This window comes from Pezoporus flaviventris, unplaced genomic scaffold (assembly GCF_033815535.1).
Source record: "Pezoporus flaviventris isolate CSIRO_AGI_PZ_B2104156 unplaced genomic scaffold, CSIRO_AGI_Pfla_v1 ptg000037l, whole genome shotgun sequence".
Lineage (NCBI taxonomy): Eukaryota > Metazoa > Chordata > Aves > Psittaciformes > Psittacidae > Pezoporus > Pezoporus flaviventris.
In genome coordinates, this window is record NW_026892585.1 from 15,951,861 (window position 1) to 15,966,386 (window position 14,526).

At 46.9% G+C, this 14,526-nt stretch overlaps 1 protein-coding gene across 1 annotated transcript; it reads right to left on the reverse strand.

Annotated features, from left to right (window-relative positions):
* Positions 1–2,670: 2,670 nt before the first annotated feature.
* Positions 2,671–6,594, reverse strand: HOXA10 (homeobox A10). Its single transcript, XM_061464831.1, has 2 exons — positions 5,581–6,594; positions 2,671–4,167 (listed from the first exon to the last, which is right to left on the reverse strand). Exons 1-2 carry the CDS (start codon positions 6,398–6,400, stop codon positions 3,893–3,895), a joined length of 1,095 nt encoding a protein of 364 aa, XP_061320815.1. The 5' UTR covers positions 6,401–6,594; the 3' UTR covers positions 2,671–3,892.
* Positions 6,595–14,526: the final 7,932 nt, after the last annotated feature.

A 14,526-nucleotide genomic window follows, 5' to 3' on the forward strand; every position in this document is an offset into this window, starting at 1 on the left:
AGGTCCCACCCTACTGCCTTTTACCCCCGGCTGCAAGAGGAAGGACACTGTCGGTTCTTAAGCGAAGGGTATCTGTAAGCCCTGTTACTTTAGCAGAAGGCGCTGCGCGGGCGCGGGGCAGGAATGCACGGGACTTGGCAAACACTCCTGAACGGGAAGTTCAGGATCGCCTTTCCCTAGGGTTTCCTGCCACCGCAAATCTCTCTCTCACGGAATCGCCAGTGCTACGAATGCACGGAGGTATTCTCGCAATGGCGGAGAGAAAATGAAAACCCAGAATTAGGGTAAAGGAATCAAAAATCAGGATGATGCTGGAAAAAAAAAAAGAAGAGAAATAAAAAGCAGAGGCAAACCTATGTACAAAGACCGCAGAGGCAGGCACGGACATACACACTGTAAACACACTCCGAGCACGATCACAGCAGATAGCCCGTCAGATGTGCAGTGTGGGTAGAGGCAGACATGAACACTTAAATTTGACTGCAACGTCGAATTCTGTTCCTGTTCCAGCCATGAACACCTCCTTCTCTGAGGAAGGCTAGGATGGGTCTAGATAAATCCGTTAGCCAAACTCCTCCGAGTTCCCGCATCCCATTTCGAGTTTTGAGAAAGTTGGGTTGGGTTTTTATTTTTTTTTAGGCAAAAATAATCACAGTCACTACAAAATAAGTAGAAATGCGTACACACTGAGACCGAGTTTTCTGCACTTTCCCCTGCCTGCCTTCCTGCTGCCGAGGGTGCCCCGCTTCGCTGCGGTGCCGAAACTGGCGGAGGGCCCGGCGGGAGACCGCCCCTGCCAGCGGCCGCTCTGCGGACACAAAAGACGGCTGTGGTGGCAGCGGCGGCGGGCCCGGAGAGGTCGCTGTTGCCCGTTCCGCCTCCGCGGAGAGCGACCGCGCCGCAGTCGTGATCGTAACCGAGGCCTTGCGGGCCGCGGGGATGCCCCGGGGGAGCGGATCTGACGGGAGGTAGCGCGGGGTTGGCCGAGCCCCGCGACAGGCCCAGGCGGGCAATAGACACCCCCAACATGGAGTAGAGCCGCCGGCGGGGCCGCGCACCCGCACTCCGAGTGGGGTCCGATCGGCCACTGCCCCTGTGTTCCGGGGCCTTGTTTGTGATGGATACGCGGAACGGGGCCGGCAGACTTGATCTCTCCCCATTCCCTCCCCCAGGCAGGCTTTCGAGTCTCTGTTTTTTAATAAATCCAGACAGAGAAATATAAAGAGTATTTCCCCCCCCCCCCCCCCCCCCGCTTCTCCAGCCCCCCGAGCTCGACGCACGCAGAGCGGAATACAAAAACGCACCTGACCTTGAATGCAGCCTACGAGATATATTAAAATCCCGCAAACAGGCAGGGACTCGCTTAGGAGCTAGCTAACCTTGAAGAACTTGCCAAGCTTCCCCCCTCGGCTGCCGTGTTTATCTGAGGAATCAAAGGAGGCTCCGTTGCAGATGGGGAACAATGGCATTGGGACTTGACGCCTACAGATCAGTTCAGCGCTAAGATTTCTTCGGGCAGAAAGGACCCTCGCACCAAGCATACCTGGTGATGATATCAACTGAAGTAATTAAGGCAGTTTCGTGCTGTAGAGAGAAAGGTGGAGCCCCAACAACATGAAACTACCTAAACCACAGAGCAGTTCTCAGACGCTAATTATTACTTTCCCATTGCCGTGGTCCTTAACGCAAGGATCCCGCTACAAAAATAAAACCAGAAACATAACTGAAACATCCCTCTCTCCCGCCCGCCCAGCCGCCGCCCCTCCGCGGTCCCCAGCCAGCCTCGGGTGGGTTAATGAAAACAAGAAAAATATATAGTAACATCACCATCACCACCCCACCCTTCCCGGGCAGCTTTCGCCTCTCCATGCAGATGCAATCGGGAAGAAAAAGGCCATGCACGCCAATGTTAACATCACGAGAAGCTAAAGGCTCCCAAGGAGCCAGGGTTCAAAGTCTGTCTCCCCCTCCTCCCAGCATACATAGCCCCGCAAGGAAGCATTAGCTCTCTCTCTTCTCCCAGACCTCTTTTTGCCTTCCCTTTGTGCAAGACTCCATCAGTTAAACATGCAGCAAAGAAGGGAGGATGCAAAGCAAACAAAAAAAAAGCCCAACCAATAAAACCCCAAAGCAGTATAGGTGAAATAAGCTCTTCCACATGCAGCCAGGTAGCGAATAGTCTTGTCTGGAGGGGCCCACTGATAGGGAGGGGAGGCTGGGGTGTCCCGTCCCCCCCCCCATGAGCTCACCTTTACGATTTCTTCTCAGCCCTGAGATAAAGCTAGAATTTTGTCACCGTCCTCTGGTGTAAAAGATCTCCGCACACATGTAGGTGTTTGATTAAAGAAAAAAAAAAATCATTTCCCTACCCTCAAGAAATAGTAATTTGCTTCCTCAGTCTATGCAGCTCCTCAGTCAACTGAAACCACTCGTTCAAGACAGCAACAATCCAGATATACTAGCAAGTCATAAAACTGAACAAAAGCCGACAAACCTTAGAGCACCATCGCTATATGGCCCAGACAAATTACGACCGTCTAGGTAATATTTAAATAGATTCCTAAAGTAATTGCAGGGGGTTTAGGCAACTATTCCTGTTGTAAAAGTTCTCAAAGACATAAAGTAGAACCTGAGGATAAACAGTCACAAAAAGAGGTAAAATTAAAAGGATTCATTCAACGGTATTTTATTCTTCTATGAGAACATAAACATCGTCTTTTTTCACGCACAGCAGCATTACAATATTAATTTATTCCGATTTAAGGTAAGAACTAGATATAGCTAGAACTAACATTTATAATAACGATAGAATGCATTTGCTTAAAACAGTATCGGCATTTTAATAATAATAGACATTTATACATATCTGTATTTATAGCTTTTCCCCTTTTTTCTTTCTTTTTCTATTTTTTTAAATTTTTTTTTCACCTATATGTTTGACCCTTTAATGCATGTAACTTCACAGTATAAAGGAAGACGAACATTTCCTCCCTCGCAATCTCAGACTCTGGCTCAGAAAGTCCGTCTGATGATCAAGATATATAGTTTTCAGTGAAATTAGTGAGGAAAAAGTGACCACTTCCTTCTCAAAGGGGAATTTCTGTGTGCTTGTCATGCGTTACCAACGGTAACGTTATTTATAGACAGAAAAAGATCACTAATTCCACGTATTTAAGCGAAACTACGTTAAGTAAATATCTACAACCAGAAAGAGAGAGAGAAATTCAGAGGTAAGTGTCATAATTTAGTCCATGAGCAACACGAACGCTTTTATACCTTTAAAGAGAAGAGATTTCATTTTCCTGGCCAATTTAAAGCTGTAATGTTTACTTTTAAGGTAAAGCGAAAAAAAAAAATAAAAAAAATCTCTCTTAACACCCGTTCCCATGAAGCCCTGTTAAAGTATGCCTGCATTTCATTATTGTAAGTCTGCTTTTCGAAGGAAAAGGGGGAGGGGAAGAAAGCTCCCAATATATAGAAATATGTCAAGGCTTAAATTCTTCACTGTGCAGCTACGTACAGTTCAAGTTATACCGCTTCTAATTTTAAAGAATACGCCTTTAACCAAGCTTATTTACTTTTCAGAGAGAGAGATATGGGGGGAAAGATATTTGCAGCTCCCGAAATGGCATTTCTGTGTTTCAAAGCTTAAAGGAACAAGCCGGTCCCCGGAAAGGCCGAAGGAAGCGGAGAGGTTCACGCACGGCATTTTGTGCATTAAGTTAGCTTTAGTCGTGTTCCCTCACCCTTCCTTCCCACTCCAAAGTAGTTCTTAAGAGGTTAAGGACATATTGAGAGCCCCTAAAATCGTTAATCCATACAGGTGCGGATGACTACAGCCTAGGAAAATGATACTGGCTCTTTAAACCATAAAGATATGTTTATGGATTCATCAAGAGAAATTAAAGTTGGCTGTGAGCTCCCGAATCCTATTCTCTCTGTTCATTTTCTTCAGTTTCATTCTGCGGTTCTGAAACCAGATTTTAACTTGTCTGTCTGTGAGGTGGACTGTGCGGCTGATCTCTAGGCGACGCTCACGAGTCAGGTACATATTGAACAGAAACTCCTTTTCCAGCTCGAGAGTTTGATGCTTGGTATAGGGGCACCGTTTCTTTCTGCCACTTTTTGCCGTGAGCCAGTTTGCTGCATTTTCTCCTTTTGAATTTCCTAGTTTTGAGAAAGTAAAAAAGGGACGTTACCAGCGGGTAGGAGGCAATGAGCCAGGAAGGGACAGGGTGGAAGGAGCATCTGTGTGTGTGCCGGTGTGTGTTTGGGAAGCTCGCTCTGTCACTTGCGGGCACTTTGTGGGAACCGAGAGCTTCAAACCGGTTTCCCAATGATCCTGAATCCGCAGAGGATCTGCCTTTCCTCAAAAATCTCCGGCCAGCCTCGGGCAGGGCAGAGTGCCCGCTTAGTAGTTCATCTCCGACCCTCCAAAACAGGCTTTTACTAGTTTCCCCTCGGCCTCTCCGAGCCCACTGCTACTGGGGGTCGTTTGATAAATGGCCTGGAGGTTTATTTCACGCAGCCTCAGGCACCTGCTTCCGAAAAACAAAGCCTGTGCGGATCTGAACTTTACAAGCATGCTCTGGAGTTAGAAAACAAGGTGAGCTGAGGAGTCGGAGCCTCCCTGCCTTCCCGGGGAGCTTCGCCTCGGCCCTCTCTTATCCAACCGTTTCTGGGAAGGAAAAAAAACAAAATAAACCAAAAAACACACCAAAACCCTCAAAACTAAAATTCCCCCGTTACAGGCTGTTTATTCCTATCACTGGAAGTGGCTAGGAAAGAGGTAACACTGATCCCTCGATGGCTCAGAGTGGTTCTTGGTTTGGGGTTGTCTCTCTAGTAGTTTTCCTCTTTCTTGTTTTGTTTTGACCTTATCATTTTCCAGTGTGGCCCTCTGAAGGAATAACAGGGCGTCTGAAACGCAGACGGAGAGAAGCGCCTGCAAAGTCTGCCACCCAGGGAAGGGGAGTTTTTTTTTTTTTTTTTTTGCCATGGGGAGCCGAAAGGGAAATAAAGAAGCGAATGAATAAATAACAACCCTGTTATCTAGTGTAGACGTTGAAGGATATTCGCGGTGCATTCATCAGTCTAATTTGATGGCAGTTCATAGATGGCACATTTCAGCGCGGCTGTTATTCCGAAAAGCATTCTGGATCGTAAAATATAACTTACCGAGTTAATAGGTTTATTTATTGGCACTGCCTATTGCTTATTTTGGATGCTTTACAAACATCTCTGTTATCTGGTAGGCACCTTCACATCACAGGGGAAAGATTGATCTTGTTTTTCTATATGTTTAAGCAGCATGCGGGCTAAAGTTGCCCAGAGCGGAGACTCTAAGGGGTTTAAGCTATAGGATGGACATTAATTTTTACGGCAACCCCATGCCCTAATATTACGAAGTTCAGAAGGTCAGTCTGAGCAGCGCTTCTTGGCAGCCCCGCGGGGCAGCTGGGATCCTCCTTTTGCATCGCGATGCCGCTATGATCCTCAACAGTTTTTTTTCTTTCTTTTTCTGTTTTTTTTTTTTTTTAATCATCACTACCACCATCACCATCATCACCATTCGCTTACCTACGGGCTCTTTCTCGGGAGAGGCTTTGCTGCTCTCTGACGGAGCTGGAGAGAGCTCCTCTGCGGTGGAAGATGAAGCCTGAGTCTCGTCCTCCCTCTGGGAGACACACGCCAAGGGGCTGGGAGAGCGCTCCTCGTCCTCCTTCCTCCCCGCGTCCGGGACAGGAGGCAAAGATGGAGGCGTCTGGAAGCGGCTGGGGGGCTGCAGAGGGAAGGGGGCAGCCCCGGCCGACCCCGCGCCGTAGGTCTTGGAGGTGCCATAAGACTGGGAAAGGCGGAAGTAGCCCGGGACGGGGACCCCGCCGCCGCTGCCGGCTGGGTTGACCTCGGCACTCAGCCGAGGGAAAGGAGCGAGATCTGTGGTAGCCGAGCCCTTCGGGCATTTCTCTGAGTCATAGAGGCAGTAGGAGCTCTCTTCCTTAATGCTTGGAGCAAAGGAGCACGAGGTGGCCTGCTGGCTCTCCGGCTCTTCCATGCGACAGGACCGGGGAGGGTCTAGCCACACTTCCATCCCTGACACGTAGGGGTGCGAGCTGGGGACCATGCTTTGAGAAGCACCTTCATTGCGTTTGCTCAAAACAGGGAAAAGTCCGCAGTTTTGTAGCCCGTAGGACAGATCGGACGGCTGTGGCAGGTAGATACCACTGCTGGGGTAGTAGCCGCCTCCTCCTCCGCCTCCTCCTCCTGCTCCCGCCGCTTCCCCTCTGCCCGAGCTGATCAAGGAGTCTACCAAAAAAGAGTTTGCAGCCGGGCTCTCGGAGCATGACATTGTTGTGGAATAATTTGGCGAAGGGAGCAGATAGCCCTTCCTGGCTGACATTTCTTGTGCAAAACATGCTGAATATGATTAGAGATACCCCCGCACAACGGCAAACGCTTGCAGCCAATGGAAGCCCGGGCCTCCCCAGCAACCCCTCCCCGTCTGGTTTCGTATGCACAGAGCTGCTCTCAGGTCGACCTCTGAATTTGGGAGATAGATGGATATTAATGTGTAATATGGATTTCCATAGACACTGGCTCACACGCTTCGTCCATATGGGCAAGCGCCTGCGCCCAGTCCGGAGCCGCGATCCTGGGAAGCAAAGGGGAAGGAGAAAGGCAAGGAGCTGGCTTTGCCTGTGCTGTCTCCAAGTTTTGCTCCTTTCTTATCACACTCTCCGCTATAAAATAGCCCGGCGGTCCTGATTTTTATTATACCTAGGCTGAAACGGTGTCCAGATGAAGCTTTTACTATTGCTCCTTTCTCCCCGCGGTTAGGCTTTCCGGCGGCAGTGCCTGCTCACCTTCCTGGGAAGCCTGTGTGTGTCTCACGAAATTAATAAAGCCCGGCTCGCCCGGTGTTTTATGCTCAGGCTCTGCTCATTTTATTTAATTGTCTCGTTTTTTTAAGATATAAAAGACGTGTTGTTGTTTATCACGGATCATTGGAAACCGTAAAGGGGCCTAGTGCCTCTCGTGTTAAACTGCTGAGGAAGGGGGCTGCTTCCAGCCTAACATCACCGCCACGACGCCAGGCTAGGCTTAAATTTCCTGGAGATAAAATGATTGCTGCTGCGCTGAAGAATTTCTTAGGGAGCAATGCCATTCTGGGAGGATTGATTGTGCGGTTGCAGTTCCGAATGCTTTAGTTAACGTTGGATTCTTCCAGAGGTCTGATTACCATTTAAAATATAAAGCTAGACATATGCCACAGAAAGAATCCGGGCGCTAGCAGTTCAAATGGATCCTCGCAGGATGCTGCGGACCCTGTTTATTGATGTGTTTATATTTGAGCGATCATTTTTATCTCCCTCCCCCCTTGGGTCATTCACTTTTTGCCTCTTCAAAAGCACCGTCTCTTTCACAAGCAATGTACTAAATAATAGAAATAACTAGATGAATTCTGAGATACTAGACAGCCTGGTCCAGTCAATTTGCAGTTGTGGCGGAGGGAGCAGACAGCAGACAGACAGGGAAGCAGACAGAGAGACAGATAGATTTTCTAATGAATTGTTTAATTATGGCTTGCTTTCACGTCCATCATCTCTCTCTTATGCCGTTTCGAAGTCGCCTCACTGCCTGGTCCGCGGAACTCGGGCTTAAAGGGAGACTGAGGCTGCCCGACGCTTTCTGGCCACCCCGAGTAGCCAGGCTCGCTCCCCTCTCCCTCACGCTGCCGGGGGAAGCAGTCTGGTCGGTCTCCGTCCCCAGTGGAGCAGGCGGGGAAAGAGGCTGCCGGCCGGGCATCAGCACCGGCCGGGGCGATGGAAGCGGCTTGGCATCAGCTGCCATGCCCAAGAGGGTGCTGGCGGCGGCGGCGGCGGGGCCGCTGCCTGCGGGCAGGGTGGCGGCGGAGCGGGCGGTGGACCCAGCATCCCTTGGTGCCAGCCCTCAGCTTTCAAGCCGCCCCGAGGAGCAACCGTTCCCCTCCAGCCCACGGATCTGTTAAGCCCCCACGTGGTCTCGCCCTGCAGTGTGTGCCTGCCACGGGGAAACGCTTTTTCCGCGGAGTGACATTCCCCCGGAGAATTCCTCCCCCCTCCTCCTTACGGCGGGAGGTGGTGAGTGTCCCTTCCGCGGGCCCGCCGAGCCGGAGGGGTCCTCCTCAACCTCCCTCCGCGCCCGCTGAAAGCGCAGGGGGAGCGGGCGGAGGCTTCTACCTACAACTTTGCAACACCCATAAAATCCTTCTGCAAAGGCGCCTGGTTTTTCCAGTGAGGTGGGGCAAGCATCACAGCGCGGCTTCTTTCTGACCGGCCCGTAGGATGCAGTGACTGGGGTAGACCCCACAACCTATGGAAACCCTCCGTGGGTTATTTCGTTCCCGTATTTCGTCCTGTAATATTGTTTGTGTTTTCCCAACCCGACTAACCCCGCGATGTGTTAATGTGCGACGGACAAACCCTTATCAGATTCCTACGCGGGTCATATCGGTGCTAACAAAATTAATACTACATAAGACGCGGGTTTATTGGCTGGTATAAAGGAAGGCTATTATCAATAGGCTTAGAGTTATAAATACAGATCTAAATAAAATGAAACGTGAGCCCCAACGCCGCCTTCCAAATCCATTTCTCTGCACAAGTCAGGTACAAAAATTACTCCGGGGAAGTCCGCTCTTGCGGTATGTTTATTTTGCATTTGCCAAATTAAATAGAAATGGATTGCAAACCTAAAAGCCATACGGAACCAAGGAGCAACACTTGAAATCCTTCCAAAGCTGTTTTTAAGACAAGCAGCTCCCTTAAAAAAAAAAAAAAAAAAAAAATTGGATTAAAGGGGGAAAAGGCCTATAAAAGGACGTCCTCGTCAGCCGGAATGAAAAGACTCGAAATGCTCTGGAAGAAACACGAGTTGGCTTCTTCTCCCTCTTTGCAGGCCAGTCCAGGGAAATCAGACAAAAGGCGTGGAGGCCGGGGACAGTTTGGAAGGTTTAAAGTTTTCTTGGGCTCTCCTCGTGGCTTTTGCAGCAGAAGGCTGGGGGTTGCCCGCCCTTGGAGAATGCCAGGCCCTGCGGGAGCTTCCGTTGGCGGGACCCGGTTGTGCGGTCTTAGAAGCGGTGTCCATTGTTGGTTTGATGGTCAAGGCACAGGCTCTGTCTAGATCATGAACTCAGCTCGGAGTGGCATTATCTCCGCTTTCTTTAATCGCTAACAAGGCCAAGGCAAATAGTAACCAGCATCGTCAAACCCAGTGAAGTAAAACTAATAATGTTCGCTTGATTCGAAACTATAAAAGATAATGGTCAATTCTGACTAAACGGAGCTAATTTGGCATGCGCTGGGTGTAGCTACTGCATTTCCAACCCTTAACAATGTGTCCCTTGGAGCTTAACCTCCATTTAAATGAAATTTTAAAGAATATTGTGGACGCCAGGGGACGTGAAATACTTTCTTTTTAATTCTACTCCTGTAAGTAAAGCTATCCGAGGGTCTATAAAACCGAGCAAATAAAATCCTGATAAATATCAAAACCGGCGAGGAGGTGCTTTCATGGAGAATCTAAATTCATGGCGTACATAGACAACAATATCAAAATAAAACTTTATTGATCTAAGAAAAATATGATAGATACATTAATAGCGTCGTTAAGCCGTTTTATTGGTGGGACTAAAATTAAAAACAAAAAGGGAATAAATAAAACCCGACAGCTCAGCCTGAGCAAACTCTGACTGGAAATCGCAAAATGGATCATGTTAAACTGTGATTTATCTTTTTATTATTGGCTTGTATAACCCAAAAGATCAGCACTGTTAATCCATAGACGCGTTTTGCCAGCTAATTAAAATATGCTTTTATTTGTAGACACGGGCAAACGGCAATTCGTGAAAACATAAATGGCCTTGCAGGCTGTTGCAGGAGTGCATGCACCGCCTATCTGAGAATACAGCCGCGAATTACGTTTTATACAGCTCCAAAAATTAATGCAATCAGAGTATAGTTATTTAATACTGGAACTGTCAGTTGTCAAGAACGTGCGTGTGTGCCAGATTCCTCCTTTTGTGTGGTGGGTTTTTTGTTGGTTTTGTTGTTGTTTTTTTTTTTTTCCTGGAATTACTCCAAAGAAGGCGGATTTCAAACAGGAGGTTTAGGAACTGTGTCTGTGCCAAGTTAGGTGACAAATGACGGCCCCACTAATTTTATCTTTACTATAAATTCTTTCATGCTGGTTGTGGTGGTGAGGTTGGCTTGTTTTGGCGGATTATCCTGTTAAAACTTAGGCTGAGATTTAATTTTATTCCAGCCATCCGGAGGCTTGTTCTCCTAACCATGTTTTATAGTATATGTGTATCGTTTTACTCATTTGGATTAGGAGCATATTTTGCAAGTAAGTCCGACGAGCTCTAAACTCTAGTGTGTGGCAGGACAAAATACACCCAACCAACTCATTAGGACTTCATCTCCTCGCCTTTCCTCGGCACCGGCGAGAACAACGGGGCTTTCTATTGTCCAGAGAGCCCCGAACGCCAGGCAGAAGCAACAGCAGTATCGGGTTATAACATGTGTCAGGGAAATCGTATATACCCCAGCTCGTCTTTTAAGTGTACCCCTTCTGCTGTAAGAGATGGGCCGCACAGCTGTATTAGGCATTTGAAACTGTATCCCTTCTCCCCTTTTTGTAGCTGTCTTTCCTTTAAAAAAGATCTGGATGCATACACAAATGTCTTTTTTGGTTGCGGTACAACTTGGCTCTCAGACACACACTTTGGCCTGAAGTTTCGATTTCAGAGCATTTAATGAAAAGATTGTGACAAAAAAAAAAAAATAAGAAGACAACAAAACAGAAACCCAAAGAGTTTATGAAAAAGCCTCCCAGGGGTTTGAATGTGGTATGTGAGCTGAAGTTGAGTACACGATTAATTAAACACAGTGTAGACACTGAGTTGGCTTCGCCACTTCCCTCCAAAATATGCAAACCCAAATCATGTGAAATAATAAACAGTTATTGTAAGAAACAAGTTTGTTTTTTTTAAATATTATCCTGTGACTGCGGCCGTCAGTAAAAAATCCGTAACCAGAGGGCGCTTTAACTGCTGCTAGGGTCCCTTTGATTTATTCAGCCGAGTATTGAATGGGGCAGGGAAACAACGAGGGGAAAAATAAATATTTGATCAAATATGCTGAGTTTAACTTGACTGGTGTAAAATGAAATGTTGCAAAGGGACCCTCAACTCATCCTGCTATTTTCCTAGGCGTTGCTTCTCACTTCTTGGCGTTGCTAAAGGGAGGTTAAAGAGAAACATTCCCGAGCTTTTAATGCAGCATCTTTGATGAAATCGATCGGTTCCGAAAGGCATTTCAAACCAGCTCTCTACCGACTGAGCATGTGCTTTTAACTACACTTGCAACAGTTCCCTGAGAGCAAAAGGGCGCTTTCTTTAAGAATACTACAGACAAGTTGCATTACTTTACATGAGAGAGCAAGGATAAAATGACCTTTTTTTTTTTTCCCTTTCTTTCTTTCTTTTTTTTTTCGTCCCCCGACATATATTTCTAAATTGAATATCTCTCCTAAGAGACACGTGAATTAAAATATGCAGCCAAACAAGTATCTCCTCCATATAATATCACCTTCTCTCCAGCCCTTCTCAAATGGAGACATAACAAAAACAAGTGAAACTTTTATGGGTGAGAAAAGTAACCTGGAGTTAGGGATACTCGTAGCCAGGATAGAGTTTCAAAGCTACAACCCAGAGCAGCCCTGAGCACATGAGAATGCGTGACTATTGTTTGTTTACAGCCCATGTGCTGTTTTAGATAGATAGATAGATAGACAGATAGATAGACAAACAGATAGATAGAGGAAATCTAACTCTGGTCTCATATAAACATTGACTGCATATGCAATCACATAAAGAGTTTTTAGCCTAAGTGTGTCAAAATTTGTTTACCACAGCCTGTGTCCAGCTGCAAGGAAGCAGCCTATCCTTTAAAGTTTCCAAACGACCCCAGCTAAACTACAGTTCAAGTCCAATAAGATCATCAGAGTTGTCTGTCATTTGCAGTCTCTGTTGCCATAGATCTATTTGATTGAAGACACCTACTGTTCCAGACATAAATGTCAAGTTTCATAATATTTCCAGTGTTACAAATTTTTTATAACTGGAAGAAAACTACAAGTTACTCTGAAGAAATATTTCCAGATAACGTGGGTTTTTCCACGCTGATGGCCAAAACTTTACGAAGAGAAAGTAAAAGGTCAACTGCAACTCAGAAAGCCCCTTCTATATTATTTCACGTCGTAATCACCAACTTTTTGCATTGCTTTCCTTCCCTAGGGTTATTTTCCGTTGTGCTCCGTCCTTGGATCCGGGGCCACCCCAGCTGGCTGAGGACCACCGCGACCAGTGCCCTCTCCTCTCCCTTCTCCACTCAGGGTAGATGGATAAAACACTTACCTCCGCCCATGTTTCAATCCAAAGCTCAGAGGCTTTAACTCCACCGAGAAGCCCCGGCAGCTCCCTCCCCTCCCCCGGCATCCCGAGCGGCTTTTTGTAACGCGGAGCCCGGTAAGTGCAATAATTATCCGTGCGGCTCCAGGGATGCAAAATGAACAAAGGCCAAGATTTTTTTTTGCAGGGCTGCTCCCGTCTCCTTGGGCGGCTTTGACATTGATCTGAAGATCGCCATCTTGTGGCAAAACAGCCTTCAAACCGCCGCCGTCTGTCCGTCCGCCTGCACGCCGTCCTGCCGCGGGGCCCCGCGGCAGGACGGCGTGCAGGCGGACGGACAGACAGATGGATGGTGGAGGGCAAGTGGCCACTCACCTCTCGGTGGGGAAAGCTCCGCTGCCTTTATAGAGATGTATTTCGTGCAGGCGAACGGACAAGTCACGGACATTTTTTACGACCACATTGTCACAACAACACAGAGGATGCGATTTTATTGGGCTAGGAAATCATAACCCCGACCAGAGAAACTCCATGGCTTAAGTGTCTCTGGGATTGGCTAGGAATGCCAGTTAATTTTTAACCAGAAAAGAAGCTTGCTGACTTAACTTACATTGCCATTTAGCTCACCATCTGTCCCTCTGTCCCTCTCCCACTGCCTGTCCCTCTGTCCATCTCCTTTTAACTGGCATCACTCCTTGTACACTAGGCAAACAAACAAACAAAAAGTCCCCTTTTCCTCGCTCACTTTTTAACATCTCCTTTGGGCAGAGGTTGCCTGGCTAGGTGGCAGTTGTCAACAAAGGCCCAAAGTCAGTAAGTCCTTCACCTCAAGGTTATGGGTGATGTCCAAGCAATACAGAAGTTCAAAGCCAGTAAACAATGTGAAAACAGAATGTACTTTCTTCTCCTGCTTAGGATTAGGGTCAACATGAAAGTTTCAAACTCTTCTCAAAACACATTCATATCTCAGCTATTGTTTGGGGTTTTCTCACCCCCTCCCTCCCCTAAATTTCTCCCTCCAGCCCTCCTCCCCTTCGCTCCCCCTGCCCGCCTCAGTCCACCTCCTCCCTGCCTTGGAGATCAAGGACAATTTCAAACAGTCCATTTTCCACCACATGCCTTTTTTTTTTTTTTTTTTTTCAAAGACAACAATTTTCTGAGGGCTCAACATCCATCAGCTGGCTTAGACCTTCCCTTTGGTTACAAATTCCCTTTGGCTTATAAAACCTATCCCAAACGCTACTGACACCACCAGCATTTCCCAAGGAGTTCTCCTGGACGCATGTGGTGGGGAGCAAGCGGCAATGTCACATCAAACCCTTCAGCATAGAACATTGCCTTACCAGCCTTGGTAGGGTAAGAAAAAGGCCTAAGTCATAGCGAGCTACCAACATACTTCATTATCGTCTTCCTGCGGCCCCCTAAAACGACGCTTGAGCAAGCCCAGGTTCACTTGCTAACTCCAGAGCAGAAGATTTAGCAGCGAAGTTCCCAAAAGAAGAATAATTCTCCCCAAATGTCTGAACAAGGTCACAAGGAATTTCGGGTCCCAGAGTTACATCAGATAAAAGAACATGCAGTAACTTAACACCAGAGTAAAAATATAAAGTTTCCATTTTTTTATTTTCCTTGTGCGCTGTTCCACTGTATACATGCAACCAAATACTTCGCATATTAAAAGAAAACTGTATATACATATAGATGATACATGTTTAAAACAGTGATGTCATATCAAGATATTGCATTTCGTGAACCGTGACAAAGAAATTACATCCATTTGGTAAATTTATTAATCAAAAAACATTCTTATCACCACTTTGTTGCACATGTAAAGAAATCCCAAACCCTTTAGCCCCAAAGGAACAACAACACAAAAAACGGGAGGGGGAGAAAGGCATTCGAACAAAATAGGTCATGAGTTCTTCTTTTATTATTTACAAGTCTTGTAAAACACCATTCCTGTATGAAATATACATTCAGATACTCTCAACAGCAAATTACCTTAACGATAGAACACAGTATCCTTTGTAAACTGATGAAGAATTTTAAATATTTTCCTTTTTTTTAATATATAT